This window comes from Bradysia coprophila, assembly GCF_014529535.1.
Source record: "Bradysia coprophila strain Holo2 chromosome X unlocalized genomic scaffold, BU_Bcop_v1 contig_12, whole genome shotgun sequence".
NCBI lineage: Eukaryota > Metazoa > Arthropoda > Insecta > Diptera > Sciaridae > Bradysia > Bradysia coprophila.
The window spans coordinates 2873456-2889415 of record NW_023503293.1 but is presented as its reverse complement, the minus strand read 5'-3'; the positions used below and the strand labels follow the sequence as shown (position 1 = coordinate 2889415).

General features: G+C 32.4%; 1 protein-coding gene across 6 annotated transcripts in view; it reads left to right on the top strand.

Annotated features, from left to right (window-relative positions):
- Positions 1 to 9354, top strand: part of LOC119067239 (peripheral plasma membrane protein CASK) — a 273427-nt gene extending 264073 nt beyond the window's left edge. For 2 of the 6 annotated variants that reach the window (XM_037170102.1, XM_037170101.1), the window contains 8 exons: positions 794 to 901; positions 965 to 1103; positions 3668 to 3721; positions 5227 to 5346; positions 5426 to 5548; positions 5617 to 5724; positions 6222 to 6397; positions 6640 to 9354. In XM_037170102.1, coding sequence (XP_037025997.1) covers positions 794 to 901; positions 965 to 1103; positions 3668 to 3721; positions 5227 to 5346; positions 5426 to 5548; positions 5617 to 5724; positions 6222 to 6397; positions 6640 to 6819 — 1008 coding nt within the window. In that variant the 3' untranslated portion in view covers positions 6820 to 9354. The remainder of the gene's footprint in view (positions 1 to 793; positions 902 to 964; positions 1104 to 3667; positions 3722 to 5226; positions 5347 to 5425; positions 5549 to 5616; positions 5725 to 6221; positions 6398 to 6639) is intronic. The other 4 variants (XM_037170104.1, XM_037170103.1, XM_037170106.1 and 1 more) reach the window with 2 other exon arrangements.
- The last annotated feature ends 6606 nt before the right edge of the window (positions 9355 to 15960 follow it).

Here is a 15960-nt window from a genome sequence, read left to right as displayed (position 1 = left end):
GGGCAATGAACACGATCTTAACTTGTTCAGAAGATCTTCAGTGCGATAGATGTTATGTTAGACTATGAAGTGTTAAATCTGTCGCGCAGTTTCACATCCTAAACTCAGTAGTCTTTCGTGAATTCACCCGGTAAAAAAAGTGTATGAAATCTACCGGTAAATTTAAGGATTAACGGTACATTTCATACATATTTTTTACCGGTTGGATTCGCTAATAATCTTTCAGTGAAAAAATTGTTGTTTTTTTGTGTGAACCAAATCTTTCGGCTTTTAATCGCACTAATTCATACATATGGCTCCAGTTAAAATCGACATGTACAGATTTTTGTTTTCATTTATAATGTTTCTGTGAAGGACTTTTGTAACGATAAGTGAAGCAAAAAGCACCGTAGTTTTGAATTCTTTAAGCTTTTTGACAAATTTAATTGTGTGAAGTATGATTACAAAAGCGATTAAGTTTTGTTTTTTCCTGAAAATTAATGCATTTACTATGAGTACTTTCGTGTAAGCTAGCGTTAAAGCCTTATTTTGCCAACAGTCAGCCAATTGAGGAACGAAATGCATGTCAATGAATTGGCGTATACGATTATACTTATAAAAATTAATTGCGAAACTTTTTTCTCCGAAACAATGGTTTCATAATGTATTTGTAATTAATTTCTTTGTTTTTGTTTATTATTGTTTGGATGCTTGACCGTCTATTTTTTACTTTAATTATTTTCAATGACTTCAAATTTTACTTTGCTTTGATCAAAAAAAAAAAATTAAATTTAAAAATTTTCATAATTTACTGGTTGATCAGATTTTTGTGCGAGCCCAATTCGACTACGATCCGCTTGACGACGAATTAATACCATGCGCTCAAGCTGGAATAGCTTTCCACACTGGCGATATTTTACAAGTAAACATTTTTTTTTTGCCATCCAACAGCAATCGGTTGCTAATGAATTTTTCATCTCATTAGATTATCAGCAAAGACGACCATCACTGGTGGCAGGCTAGACATGACACTGCTGGTGGCTCAGCTGGTTTGATACCATCACCGGAATTACAGGAATGGCGAATCGCTTGTCAGACGGTGGATAAGACGAAACAAGAGCAAGGCAAGTATTTTCAAGCGAATGCTTCGATAGCAACTATTAATATCTGACTGTGTGTGCGTGTGTGTGGTGTTATTGTATTATGTAAAAACAAATATCATTTTACTGCTGAGATATAATTTCGTTTTTCTTTTCTTTTGTTTGATTTTCATCATAAATCAATTAAAATCTCAGACGAAAAGTATCATTATGATGCTTATCCATATCCATACAACATACGGACAGTATCTGATATCCTACATAATTATGGTGTATTCCGTCGTGTTTAACTATCATTAGACTCTTATGCCATAGATGGATAGACGGTATAATGTGGGTGATAATATATACAATATACACACAGACGGGAGACACACGATAAAACACAATCAATTGCTTCCGTACGATTAAATTCATTATCGCAGCGATTAATACTGTTCGAAAAGATACGCTTGATCTACCAAAATAGTCATCGATAGGCATGCCAATGAATAAATTTAAATTTCCATCTGTACACTCCGTGGGGAACTTCATTTTTTTGTTCTAAATTTTCATTGAGTAATAACCATTCGTTTTGGTGGAACATGTTTTCTAGGAAAACGTTTTTCTGTTAGGATAGTACATGAGGTCAACTGCTACGGTATTGCCAGTTGTGGAGTATTAGTTTTTAGCTAATGGGTAAAAAAAATTTTGAGAGAACCAATTGCGTTAAGGCTGTGAAGGCAAAAATAAAAAAATAGGTCGATGCCTTGCAAGCCATAGAATATCATTAGCAAAATGAAATTGTATTCGCCTCTCCACGTTTTTATTTCGATTGCGTTAAAACCAAATGAATCGAAGGATTTCTGTAGCTGTTCCGCTAATCTGTAACATAATTCCATTCCAGCGATAATATTTTATTGATTTCACCCAACAATAATGAAAATATTGTTGATTGTGGTGCGTGATAGTGCTACATAAGGTAGAGCGAATAAAACCTGGTTTTATTTTATTTTTAAACTAAAGCGCCAATTTTGTAAACGATAACATGTTGTTATATGGAAGGCACGTACAAATGATTTTGCGGTGGCATAACTTTCCTCATCGCTCATTATAGTTAACATTGGAATGTTTTGAATTTTAAAAGTAACTTCGAAGTAATCCCAGATCCTAGTCTCTCATAAAACGTGCATATTTCGGTGTGGTATGGTGTGAGTGTATGTGTTTCTCTGCCAAAATACAAACGTGATTCGCATATTTGATTTTATATTCGGTGAATTGGCGTAAAGCTCGAAAAGATAAACCTGGATTCACCTAAAGACTATTACAAACACATTCGGTTGTTGATTGTAGGGTGGATCGTTGTTTGAAAATATACGGCTGCACAGTTCAATACGCTAAGCATGCAATTTATTCTTATTGAAACTGTCAAAGTGCGTATAGCTTTGCTGCACTTTCGAGTATGAAATAGATATATTTGAATGAGGCGGTTCTTAGTAAAAACAAAATTTATCCGTGTGTTAAGGGAGCAGTCCACACCACACTGTGCCTAAAATCAGCCGTCCACAACATACTAGAACGTATACCACTTAACATGCAAAGGGACGAAATCATGAGAAAAGTTCAAAAATTTCGTCGTCAGTACTCTTGTCCCGTGGGATGCATCTTTTTACTTTCACCTTTCATCTCGGGGGAGAAAGTATCAACTTTCGTTGTTGGTATAAAATAGAGAAGAGTGCGAATTACTGTCCCCGTTTTTTGTTAATCTTTCATTGATAATCCGCCCTACGGCTATGTTAATAAAATAAAATATTTTTATCCTCTCATATTTTGCATCATTGGACCATGTCTAAACATGTATTTCCAAATTCGAAAAATAACGAATTTCGTTGAAGATTTTTTTTATCTGTTTCGCTTTCAATATTTTGTTTGTGGTCCGTTTTGATATGGTGCGTTGTTTGGTTGGGAAGGTTTTTTTTTATGCTACGAAACAAAAATTAGCAATTCGTTCCACACCAATGGATACTTTGAAATATGTGCACAGGCCTAGGATGTACGGAGCGGTTATTCAAAGTGGGTTAATGGCTTTTTTTTTAAAGCAATAGCAATGTCTCCTGTCTGGTTGATTAAAGTCCGTAAATTCGAGGCTGTGAGTTTTTTGTTTGAAAAGGAGTGGCAATGACACAAACGAATTCTACAATGATAACGTATCTTTTGTACAAGTTTAAAATTTTTAATTAATTATGATCGCAAAACAGACGCATTTGCTGGAATCATAAATTAAACATCAAGCAAACACGAACACAAATCAAAAGCATTTGGAAAATCACAAATTTTCGAATAAGCAACTGACAAAAAATATGGGGAAAAATATCTAAAATTTATTATTTTTTTTACATCTCGATCAAAGCCATAATCAACATTCATTATTGCTTCTCAATTATCGATTTTTTAAATTTATTTCAACTTTTCGTTTAAAATTCTTTTTCCGATTCGAAAATTGTATTTTCCATTTTTATATTTACATTTAATTGTCGTTTTTCATTATTGAGTGTTGACTTTGTTTTTGTTACGTGTTGTTGTGGCGGCTATAATTACCATAAAAACAGGAGAGTCTGGACCAGGATGTTCAGCTCATGCCGAGGGATGTGATGGATCGACAGGTATACAGCATTGCCTCAAAATAAAAAAAAATAAAAAAACAAAAAAAAAACAAAACAAACTGCACCCTTTGTACATAATTGATAATTTTGTAATCGGATGGAAATTTTCATTTCATTTTTGGCGGCAAAATTTGGTGTTTTTTCTTTCAAACTCAAAATCTTTTTATTTTCGTCGACAGTTGTTTGTCGGAAGAAATGGATGGAAATTGACCAATTTTGCGGAGAAATTGAAAAACAAAATTCTCATCTACATCAGACAACCAATCAGTCAATTCAAAACATTTTTTTTTGTATTTGTTTTTAGAAACGTTTTTATATGATCGTCTAAAATCCCTTTTAAATGAAGAGTCCTGCTCTCACATGTAAAATAATGATAAAGGCCAAACAAAAACCCAACTTCTATTGCCTTCGTTAAATCGTTTAAATTTTTTGTCCCTAACCAACTTTCATTTTCGCCTTTTCTGTAAAATACAATCTCGTTTCTAGTCCCTCGATTAAATTTTTATTTATTTTATTTAAATGTTAACATTTTGGCATGTTTTTATTTCTGTTGATATGCTTTCTAGTCAAAAAGGTAGGATGTTTTCATATTTAATTTTTCTTCTTCTTCTTCTTCATTTTATGCTAACTACTGAACCTAAAAACATTTTTCGTCCAGATACTAATCCATAAATTCGAGAATAAATCTGTTTGATTAATATGCAAACACTTTCCGTATACGATCGATCTTTCCTAAAATCTAAATTTTCAAACAGAGTGTAAAACGGAAAAATTGAAAAACAAATTCACGCATTTTCTACGCACAATGTGTTTGTACTTCAAGGCTTATGCCATCAGTTAAATTTCGAACATAAATCAATTTTTGGGTAATCTAAATCCATTAGTCTAAATCATTATAATATAGAAGCAAAAGGTGGATGGATGAATGGATGGGTTTGTATTGACTTACTCTGTGTGATAATGCATCTCTATATATGTTGAAAAAAAACCAATTCGACAAACATAGCGGATTATTTAAACGGAGTGCAGGTACAGAAATTATCACCGAGTGAATCTATGGCAACGTATAAATGTATGCCAAATTTACAGCCTTTTGTAATATTCCATGTTGCTTTCTGGTGTTAAACGTGCTGATGGTCTCCCTCGTTTTATGCATTATTGTCGCAATCCAGGTGGTTGTTCGATAACGTCATGAAATTAGTAAAATTTCCGATTCAATCGGACGCATTATTCGAGCGAGACCCAGTACATTAATTTGATCGTATCAATAGTTTGGCTTGTTTTCAGATGCTTTTGTTTCAAGCAAAATAATGTGTATACCAAGCAGAGCAATTCCAAAGGTAGAAACGCTTGAGTTACCACAACTTTTGATGAGCTTTAAATGTTATAAATTCGTTACACCGTTTTACCGCTTTGATATTTTCTTCTTGTACATTAAATTCAAAACTGAATTCGTCAACGATTAGCTATTGGATTAACGGTTTCGAATGTACCTTTCATTGCAGTTAACTGTTCGATTTTTGGACGAAAGAAGAAACAATGTCGTGACAAATATTTAGCCAAACATAATGCCGTTTTTGATCAATTAGATCTGGTCACGTATGAGGAAGTTGTCAAAGTACCACGTGAGTTAAATTTTGGAAATTAATTTCATTTGGCAAAAGAAAACAATTTATAAATTTTTCAATTCAAAAATCACATTAGTTGGTGATCCAGCATTTCATCGGAAAACTCTGGTGCTACTCGGTGCTCACGGTGTCGGTCGTCGTCATATCAAAAACACACTTATCGCAAAATATCCGGATAAATATGCTTATCCAATTCCACGTAAGAGAATCAATTTCAATTCGTCGTTTCCTTTGTAATGCGGAAAATAATTTTCTTTACTTTACCAGATACAACGAGACCTCCTCGACCAGATGAGGAAAATGGTCGTAGCTATTACTTTGTTTCCCATGATGAAATGATGGCCGATATTGCAGCGAACGAATATTTGGAATATGGTAAGAATCATGACTAGTAATAACTGGGAAACAAAGCTAAAGACAAATGGGGCCGGATCGGATAGTGCATCATTGAAACCAGAGACTTTTTTTGGTAAAACCTTTTCCTCTATTTTCTCGAATTTTCCAGAATTTTTCCAAATTTTCTCTTTTGCGAAAATTTGTAACAATTCTGAAAAATTTAGAAAAAGTTCAAGGAAATGTGGGGTTTTCCCAAAAACACTCCATGGTCGAATCTGCAAGTCGTGTGGCAAAATGATGTTATTAGAAGAATCTTAGTTAAAGCACTGCGACCACTTGTAAAATTCAGCAGTTTTTTACTCGGTCGGTTTTATACGTGACGTGCGTGTTCGTTAGTGGTGACACTATTTAAGTGCTATTATTAGCTGAGTCCATCGTACCGTATCGTTTTGGGGTAGAACCAATGAGGTCGCTTACAATCTTCCCCTTTCCAGCCTATTGACGGGAGATGTGAATTTTTTGGTTTCTTTTTTTAGGTACCCACGAGGATGCTATGTACGGCACAAAACTTGATACGATTCGAAGAATTCATAACGAAGGAAAAATGGCTATTTTAGACGTTGAACCACAAGCATTAAAAATTTTACGAACTTCTGAGTTTACACCATACGTGGTATTTATTGCCGCACCATCGCTCAACAATATAGCCGATGTAAGTTGAATATTGAATGAGGATGTGTTTTCTTTTGCAGAGGGGCAGGTACACTAAGTGTCCATAGTTGAGAAGCGAAAGTTTCTGTTCCTCCTGCTCAATGGAACAATTTAGCTGTACCTGTAACCTTTTCAATTGATTCCCACTACCCAACGAAAATTGTGAGAGCTTCGCTTTCGCCATCAATTATTATATCGACAAAATTGCAATACCCAATAACATTTCCATTGTCATTTTTTTAGTACGACGGCAGTTTGGAGCGTTTAGCCAAAGAATCGGATATGTTACGCCATGCATACGGTCACTTCTTCGATTTAACAATTGTTAACAATGACATCGGTGAAACGATCATCGCTTTAGAATCGGCCATCGATAAAGTTCATTCAACATCACAATGGGTACCCGTTTCCTGGTTGTACTGACAAGATAGTGAACTAGAGTACTCCTCCGAATGTCTGGACGATTGCGATTGTGATTGCGATAACGAGTCTCATTTCGACATCAAATGAAATCGGTAAATGAGAACAATGAGGAGAAAAGATAAAAGAGAAAGAGAGAGAGAGAGAAAAAAGAAAATTTTCCCATAGAAATTCTTGGATGGATAAAAATTTTGTTTTTCGATAGAGTTTACTTCGGTCTGTTTAGTTTCTATGTAAGTCCTTTTTCACCTGCTACATATAAATGGGGTACTTTAGAAGTATAGTAACAAAAAGAAGGGAAATTCAATTTTTTTTTCAAATTATCTTTGAAAACAGATAACTCAATTCGTAGAATTTACTTGAATTAAGAGAACTTCGACACATTTATTACCCTAAACTGTACCAAGAAATGATCGAAAGCTCAAATTGAATATGAATAAAAAAACAGTAATCGTTTGCTCTAATATTCTGGTGTTAAAAAAGGTTTTTCTTCTTCGCATTATTCTTATTCGTCTTATTCCATTCGTTGTCGACAATATAGACCGAGAACCTACGTGCATATCAGTCCCTCATAAGATCACGGATCTCAAACCTATGCTATATTGATACCAATACCTTAGAAGAATCATATTTTTTGTCTGACAATTTTGTTGTGGACGCGTTAGGAGAGCAATAACGTGCGTAGGCGTAGCAGTCAGTTTATATCGTAGAGAAAAGCAGAGCTGGTGTTAAAATGAAGACAGATCAGCGCAACATGAAGGATTCAATTTTTAAACAAACATTTATGAAAATAATGTCGTGTCGGACGAATATTGAAAATTTGACAGCATGACACGAGGCCGGTTTGTGGTTAATAAATTTGGAATTTTTTTTGAAAGTTTACCGAAATTTGCTTTTTATAAATCTTTGACAAATTTTTCCAAATAAATTTACCAAAAATTAGCCGTGGCACTAGACACCTGTCTTATTCTGCTGCACTAAGGGATCATCCATAAATGACGTCCGCTTTTTTCAGTGCTGCCAGCAGATTTGAATCATTCATAACTACATAAATATGCGGTTTCGTGAGTCAATTGTGTGTTCTAAAACACACATTAACTCTCGAGAACGCATATTTAGCGAGTTATTAATGATTTAAATCTGCTGGCAGCACTGGAACAAACGGAATTCATTTATGACTGATCCCTAATATTTACATTATGACATCAATTTAGTCCTCTCTGAAATGTAAGCTGACTGAGATATGACAGGACAAATTATTTTGAATTATCGTGAATTTACTTGATTGTCGCGTACATTCTTGAAATTCATTTGCAAGAAATTTGAGAAAAGTTTCAATAAAATTCGAGAAAATCAAGAAAATTCCCTACATTTACAGTCAACCAAATTTGTGGCTAAATCGCTAAATTTGCGTGAGCTGCTGTACCAGCTGGGTCCAATCAGACAAACACACTGCTTATATACATATAAATTGTGCATTCGGATAAGGGATCCTGATGGTAAAACATCTGAAGCAAACTTAGTCATTGTTTCACCTAAAAAAAAAATGAAAAAATGAAAAAATGAAAGTAGGTACTTAAGACCTGTCTTAAGGTCTCCCATCACTCAAAATCAAAATTGACAAAATAAAAAATATTGTTTCGGTTGAGGTAGTGTAACAGCGACAAAACCGTGGTCTAATGACGGACTCTTGTATGCTGATATGCACGTAAGCACTCCGCTTGATACCATCACATCTATTTTGTTGAACTTTGAAAAAGTTAAAAGAAATATTTTAAATAGAGCAATATATATAAACGTCTTAAAAATCAACTAATTTTCAACTGAAACAAATGAATAATAAGAAAAATGGATAAAAAAATTTATTTATTTCTAAATCAACTTTTTTAGTTGAATATCGCAGTATTAATACGTAACGGTGATAATTGTTTGCATAAATTTATTTAAAAAGAAAATAATAAAAATGATAAAAAAAAACCAAACAAACATGAAATGAAAAAAAAATCTAATGAAAAATTACTATAAAAAATATAGTTAGAGCGATAATCTGCTAAAAAAAATGTTAACATTAAAAATTTAAGATAATAAAGAAATTAAATAAAAACTAAATCGACAAAACTGTTAAAAAATATTTAAAAAATTATACATAAAAAATAAAGAAAAGAGAAGGGAATGAAGAACAAGAAACATTAATAACAATTACAACAACCAAGATAATGAAAAAAATAAAAATATTGAAGGAAAGTAATTAAAAAAAAAAATTAACGGAAAAAATAACGACTTGTTAGTTAAAATATATATATTTGATTGAATATTAAAAAACAGAAACAAAAGCTGATGATGAATTGGATGAGAATAAAAACAACATTTAAAATCAACATTAATAATACGGATTGTAATTTGAAAAAAAAAAAACAAAATTATTTATTACAGACAAGAAGATAATGCTAGTTTAATAGGTAACAATTAACCAAAATATATTAAAAGAAGAAAAAAACACAATGAGTAAAGTTAATTAAAAATGAAATAAAATAAAGAGAAAAAAAGGTAACAAAAAATTTCATATTTTGTATAGAAATTATTATTTTATGGAATAAATAAGTAAAAGAAAAACATTTTATATAAAAGAAAAAACGAGGAGAAACAAAATAAATAAAAAAAAAACTTAAAAAAAACTAAAACTAGAAAATGTTAACGGTTAAAACAAATAAACTTTTTATTTACCATGTGGTCTTGTTAAGAATTTATGTTAGTTCTATCTTTGTCGAAACACGTTATGATCAATAGAAAATAATTTTTTTACTTCACGAAAGAGACAAACAATATACGATGAATCCCTAACTAAACATACCCCAGAATAAATCGATATCAGCGACACATTTCAAATCGACAATTGTTTGCGTTACTTACGTGCTAAAAATGAAAAATTCCAAACATTTCCTGCTCAATGCGACTCTACATTTTATCCAAAAGATTGTATGAATTACCCGAAGTTGTCCGAAATCCCCTATTTTTTGGGAATTTAATTCTTAAAAATTCCTTAAAAAAATACTAAAAAATTAGTTCAGAAATTTAGGAATTTTATGGAACTTTCGAATTTTTGTGAACCTCTACCATCTGATATGATATGATATCTATTCCACCAAATTTGGCAGATTTTTGCTCTACAATAAACGATCAGTCGAAACCGAGAACTATTCCTCTTAACACTCGTACCAACGCGTTTGCGATAAAAGATTTAGATTTCTGGAAAAGATTTCAATATGACGAAAAACACTTCATTGAGCTAGTGTACGAAGAAAATGTTCTCTAGTAATGCCACTATGTACAGAAGCGCAGCGATTTTCATACTATCCCACCAGATAGTCGATATTGAATTGTAAATAAATTGTGCTGCTTGTGCAGCGATACTGTGTACACCACAAAGTACTTACGAAATGAACATCACTTCAAAGGAGTGATGACTTTGGATACATTCATGCTGCCAGACGCAAACATTTTCAGAGCTGAGCAGTATGAAACATGTTGCACGTTTACAGAAATCACGGGAACTCATAGAAGCTGAGGTTTCAGACTTTTCTGTGCACGTTTTTCAATTCGAATGGAAACAAATTTCTCGACAATTTTTGTACCAAGAAGCAAAACCGACTATATTTAGAGTAGACAAGATTATGCTTGTTGATGCAAGGTTTTCGCATTTTAATCCACATTGGAAATATATTTACCACTGGTCCAACACTACTATTATAAACACGAACCGTGTCAGAACCTACATGTATAAGAATGAATGAAGACAGCAGTGAATGATTTCGAGCTTTTAATTCTGTGAACTGCTTATCACCGTAATCAATGGAATCAGTTATGCGCGATTTTCTCTCACAATAATTTAAGTACAGCTGAGAGTCAAGATTAATAATAAATTCATTGTCACATTAGATATGCCAAAAATTCGTTGAAATATGACAACCGTGACCATTATTAAAACGCTACACACGCAATCCACGTAATAAGAGCGGTTTGTGACGAGCTTCATTTACAATCTGATAAAACTAATTAATTTTGTCAGGTTGAAACGCCACCAAAAATGAATAATTGAATATCCGGTGACCACAAAAACGTCATGTATGTCTAACCAATAAACGAATGAGGTGCTACTACTACTGTCCAGTCTACATTATATAAAATATTGTTCATCAAACATTTACTAATATTGCTACCGGCACGCAGGGTGTTGTGAACGAGTGCGCTAATATCGATTTAGGCTGAAACATAATTTATTAGTGGAATTTTCAGAGGTTTAATTTTAACGGATTTTAATGAGGGATTTTTAGCGTTTTTGTTTTGTCATTTTTAACGATTCAGTATGGACAAGTTTCCTTTATATATATTGCTTTGACGGCGATTTTTGTGTTCTGTTTATATAGAGTTTCTATTACGTTGAACAATTACTTACCTCATTTTTTGATACACTGTAAACATAACAAAAACATTTGTTGTAATAGCAATAACCGATAAAAATTAAAGTAAAACTCAAAAAAACATAAAATGAATAAAAAAAATGAAAAAAAACTTAAATTGAAGGGAAAGAAGGAAAAAAACTTAAATTACTAGAGTAAATGAATGACAAACTATATGTGTATCAGTGTATTGTGTGCTGGAAATAATGAAACTCTAAAAAAACCTATTTAAAAACATGAAAATTGAAGTAAAAACTAAAAAAGAAACATTTAAAGCAAAAAAGAAAATTTTCATTTCGTCAAAGAAAACCTAATAGATAAAGGAAAAACAATTTTAAAAGAAAAAGCTACGAAAATTTATGTATTGGGTGAAGATTTTAGTTTAAAGAAAGGAGTTAGAGTTAAGAGAAATGTATGCGATTACAAAGACGACTTCATTTTTATTTCAATATTCCCTTTTTTACCTTTCAAATTCTCGATTGAACTAACATTAGAGCCACAAAACTGTTTTCAGGCTATCTGTAAATCCTGAACAACTTTGCCACACGCTGTTAATGATTTCCGATGTTTCGTTTACAACTCTTCCCGTACGAATCTTTTAAAATTTAGAAAGGAAATAGCGTAAATATTCATCTCACGGAAGCACAATTGGTATAGAAATAGAAATACAATTAAGTTTAAATAGACAGAAAACAAAGATTTTTTTTTAAATTAAAGTGAATGAAGAAATGTTTTATCAGTCGCGTTGATGTTCTTAACGAACTATTGCACAAACGGAAAATACTTAGATAGCGTGATATTTTACAATATTTATTTAAACAAACTCAATCGTCTTCTTAACAGGTCTGATGTTTTCGAAAATTGCAAACGGCTCCAAACGGATTTACGTTGACCTACTTCTTTATGGCCGACCCTCAGAGGTCATCCCGTAAATCAAGAAATACAACAACGCTAAATTTCTATCGATGAAGTGTTTCTATTTCAGCCATCGATACATTTGTGACCAATGTGGTGGAATATTTATTTTATAGACAAAAAGAAAACTTATTTCAATTTGATTGGAAAGTGATTCGTTTCGTCGTTAGCTATGATTCAATAAGCAAAATAGTTCGCATTCACTTCAACGATCAACTATATGTATAATCCCAAAGTTCCATATTCTTCCAGAAACCAACTATTTTCAATGAAATTAAGCAAAAATAGAGAAGGCACCACCATAGTAACTTAAAAAGAGGCAACCAAATTCGATAAAAATATAACGTCAATTACTGATTCATTTTGTTGAGTTGAGTTTCCATGAACAGGAAAGTGAAATAGTCTTATTTTACCCCTTTGGATAACCATCAATTGGATCTAGAAATTACCGATTACACACCTGCGTTGTAACCAAAAACACTGGCTAGTACATTTACCTCAATGACGACACTTCACTCTGAATTTTTCGCTTGGCATTTATTTAACTCAGCAGATGTAATAATGCTCTTCCAAATAACACACACACTGCAGATAGCAGCTGTAGAGTCAAAATGTTACTCGACAAGTGGCTCGAGTTCTTCCGCCGTTCCAAATAAGACGTGATGTGTGGAAGGAAGCAGTCTTTTCGATGATGAATACATTTTCCGTACATCACTGTGACCTAAGACTTGTTATTTGGGCACCATGATTTTAGGACATGTCGACTCATATTGCTATTATCCGTAGCTGCGATGATGTTTATATTGAGGCTATTTGCCAAAAGCTGGACAAGTCGCGCTATTCACTTTGAAACGAATCAATAACTAGCGATTGAACATTTTCAGTTTTTTGAACATTTACGGGTAGCATTCGGGTATTACGTTAAACCCTTTTAGACTCCACTTTTTAATTACAGCCAACACTATGTTTGTCAACGAAATGTGGTCCCGATATTTAATTTAGTTTTCGTCGGACTGCCAATGATTTCTTTTGCTTACTTTCTACGAATGGAAATGTTCAATCGGTAAGTTTGGAGAGTTCGGAAATTGTGAAGCACGTTCGGCTTGGCCAGGTTTAAGTAGTCATTTAATGTGGTAATTCCTAAAAAAGCGCAGTAAAATAATAAAATTAAATTAAATCAAACGTTTTGAAAGTCAAATCATGGATTGTATTTTCATGGAATCGTATTTTTAAATTTCTCGTAAATCTTTTAGATTATACCTTTGCAAGACTTTAGCAAAAATTTAATAAATGCGCCAGAATTCCAGAAATTGTCGGTAAATTCAAGAAAATATTTCGACGACGACCGACGCAATCATGTTCAACTAAGAAGTAACTGTAGTTTTGAGAAAATATTTTTATGAATTTTTTCGATTTTCTTGAATGTTTCTTTTGATTAATATATCAAAAAGGAATAGCTAGAAAATTCGAGAAAATTCATAAAAATATTTTCTCGAAAATAGGTCTTGGTAATGCAGAGATGGTTAACCGAACCGGAAATTCCGGTTTTTCGGATAACCGTCTCACCTCATTGAGGTATCCGCTTGAATGACTCCGTTCAACGATTAATCGGTATTACATTTTCGAATTAATTTAATCGTTTCTAAAGTTAGTATCCCAAATAAATTAAACGACACAGTTGCATCACTTTAAAGAAAGAAAAGGAAAACGAAGAAAACTTAAGAGAAAATATGAAATATTATTATACAACTTGACCTTGACCACCAAACACCAATTATATAAAGAAAAAAAAAACAAAAAACATTACATAATGTATATCTAAATCACTGATATATATAATGGATACCATAACATTATATAGATGAATGGACACACACTGAATAAAGAATTTAAATAATGAAAATCTTGTGGTTTCAATATAATATTTAAAAACAAAAAAAAAACAAAAAAAATGAAAAAAATTTAAAAACAACACTTTTAAAACTAATAAAACTCACGTAGTTCAATAAAATAAAACGAGGAGAAAAAATGAATAGGGGCAAAAGAAATCAATAAAATAACAATGAGAAAGGTCGTTAAAAAAATTAAAGCTACGCGCACAGTCTTTAAAAATTAAACTATGAAAAAACATTATAGAAGTTTTAACTTAAAAAAAGAAAAACGAAAAAAAAATATAAAAAATATATTATTACGTTATTTATATCCGAAAAGAGAGCGAGCGAAAGAGATAGAGAGAGAAAAATGTAAGCAGCAAAAGTAATACAACAACAAAAAAAGTTACAGAAATCTCAAAACAAAAAAATTATATCTTAAAAGAAAAACAGATCAAGTTTAGCGCCTAAATTATTATCTAAAATACAGTATTCAAAACAATATAAGAAAAAAAAAGCAAAATTAAAATATTAAAAAGAAGAACGAAAGAAAAGAAAGGAAATTACTACCTAGCGGATATATTTGAACACTTTACTTTTTCGATAGACTTCCTTCCAAAAAAAATGTAACAATTTTTTAAAGAAAATCGAAAAACCTTCAGAGTCTGAAGTTGGGAGGTGTCTGACGCAGCAGTTGTCTCCATAACATTAAGCATTCACGGAAGTACTGACGCCAAACTAGGACAACATACATACATGATTACTGTTCTTGTTAGGACATTTTTATTTTGACGAGTGGATAGTTGGAAGCTCGCACCAAAGGTAACGGCCAGAAGCGCACCAGTCAACTCAAAAATGTTCAATTACGTATTAGACCAAAAATTCGATCCGGAGTAAAAATCTATAATTCCTCAACAGTTTAACGATGTCCACCTGATCTTAAAAAAGAGAAGGCAACAGCAATTGAAATTCTATACCGAATTTTTAAGCTTTGTTGGTCTGAAAACTAATTGTCAAAAAATGAAACTAGCGCTATCCCTCTATAACTACTTCAAAACACAATATTCGTTCGTTGATGAATGTCGTTAGGAAAACAGAGCATAGAAAATGTTTCGATACTTAACAGTCACAGATACCAGGTCAATAAAACTCTGAGCGAAAATACCAATATCTACACTTAACATTTAGACGTTCATTGAATATTAGCAATGAAATAGCTTTTTCGAAGCTACAGCTATGTACTTTCGTTGCGTAGTAGATGTCCAATTTTTTGCGTTGAGATGTTACGGAACCATTGTCAAAATATGGTAAAATACACTGCGGAAATAGTAAAATTTCATTCTGAACGCGACTGCACAATAAAACAACAAAGCTGCAGCTCCAAATAAATCAAATTGATATCATTCCCCGTGAGTGGACTGTACTGTTGGAAATGTCTTGAAATTTTAATGTTTAAAAAAAAGAGCAACCAGATTTTCATCCCAATTCTCGATGACTAAATTAATTTATCAAAAAAGAAATTTTTTCTTCCCATTTCCAATTTGAAATATTTAACAAAAGTTTCTAGTTTAAATGGCGAAAGCAATTATATTCATTACACTACTCAATTAGACGAGACAGATTCATGTGCAGGCTATTTACTTTCAATTGAAGCGCAAATAATCACTGCTTTACAAATAGGTTTATTCGAAATACCGTTAGACCCATATCGTTCTGTCATAACGTTTTGTTAACAATCTAAATTTTGAATACAGCTAGTGTTGTATACGGGACCGTTTTTGTGTAACGTAAAATTTTGTTCCGATTGAAAATAAGTTTCGTGCTAATAATTCGTCTCGCCTTTACATGTCGGTAGGTTCACACATTTAAAACTCAAATTTTGAAATGTTTAATCGAATGAA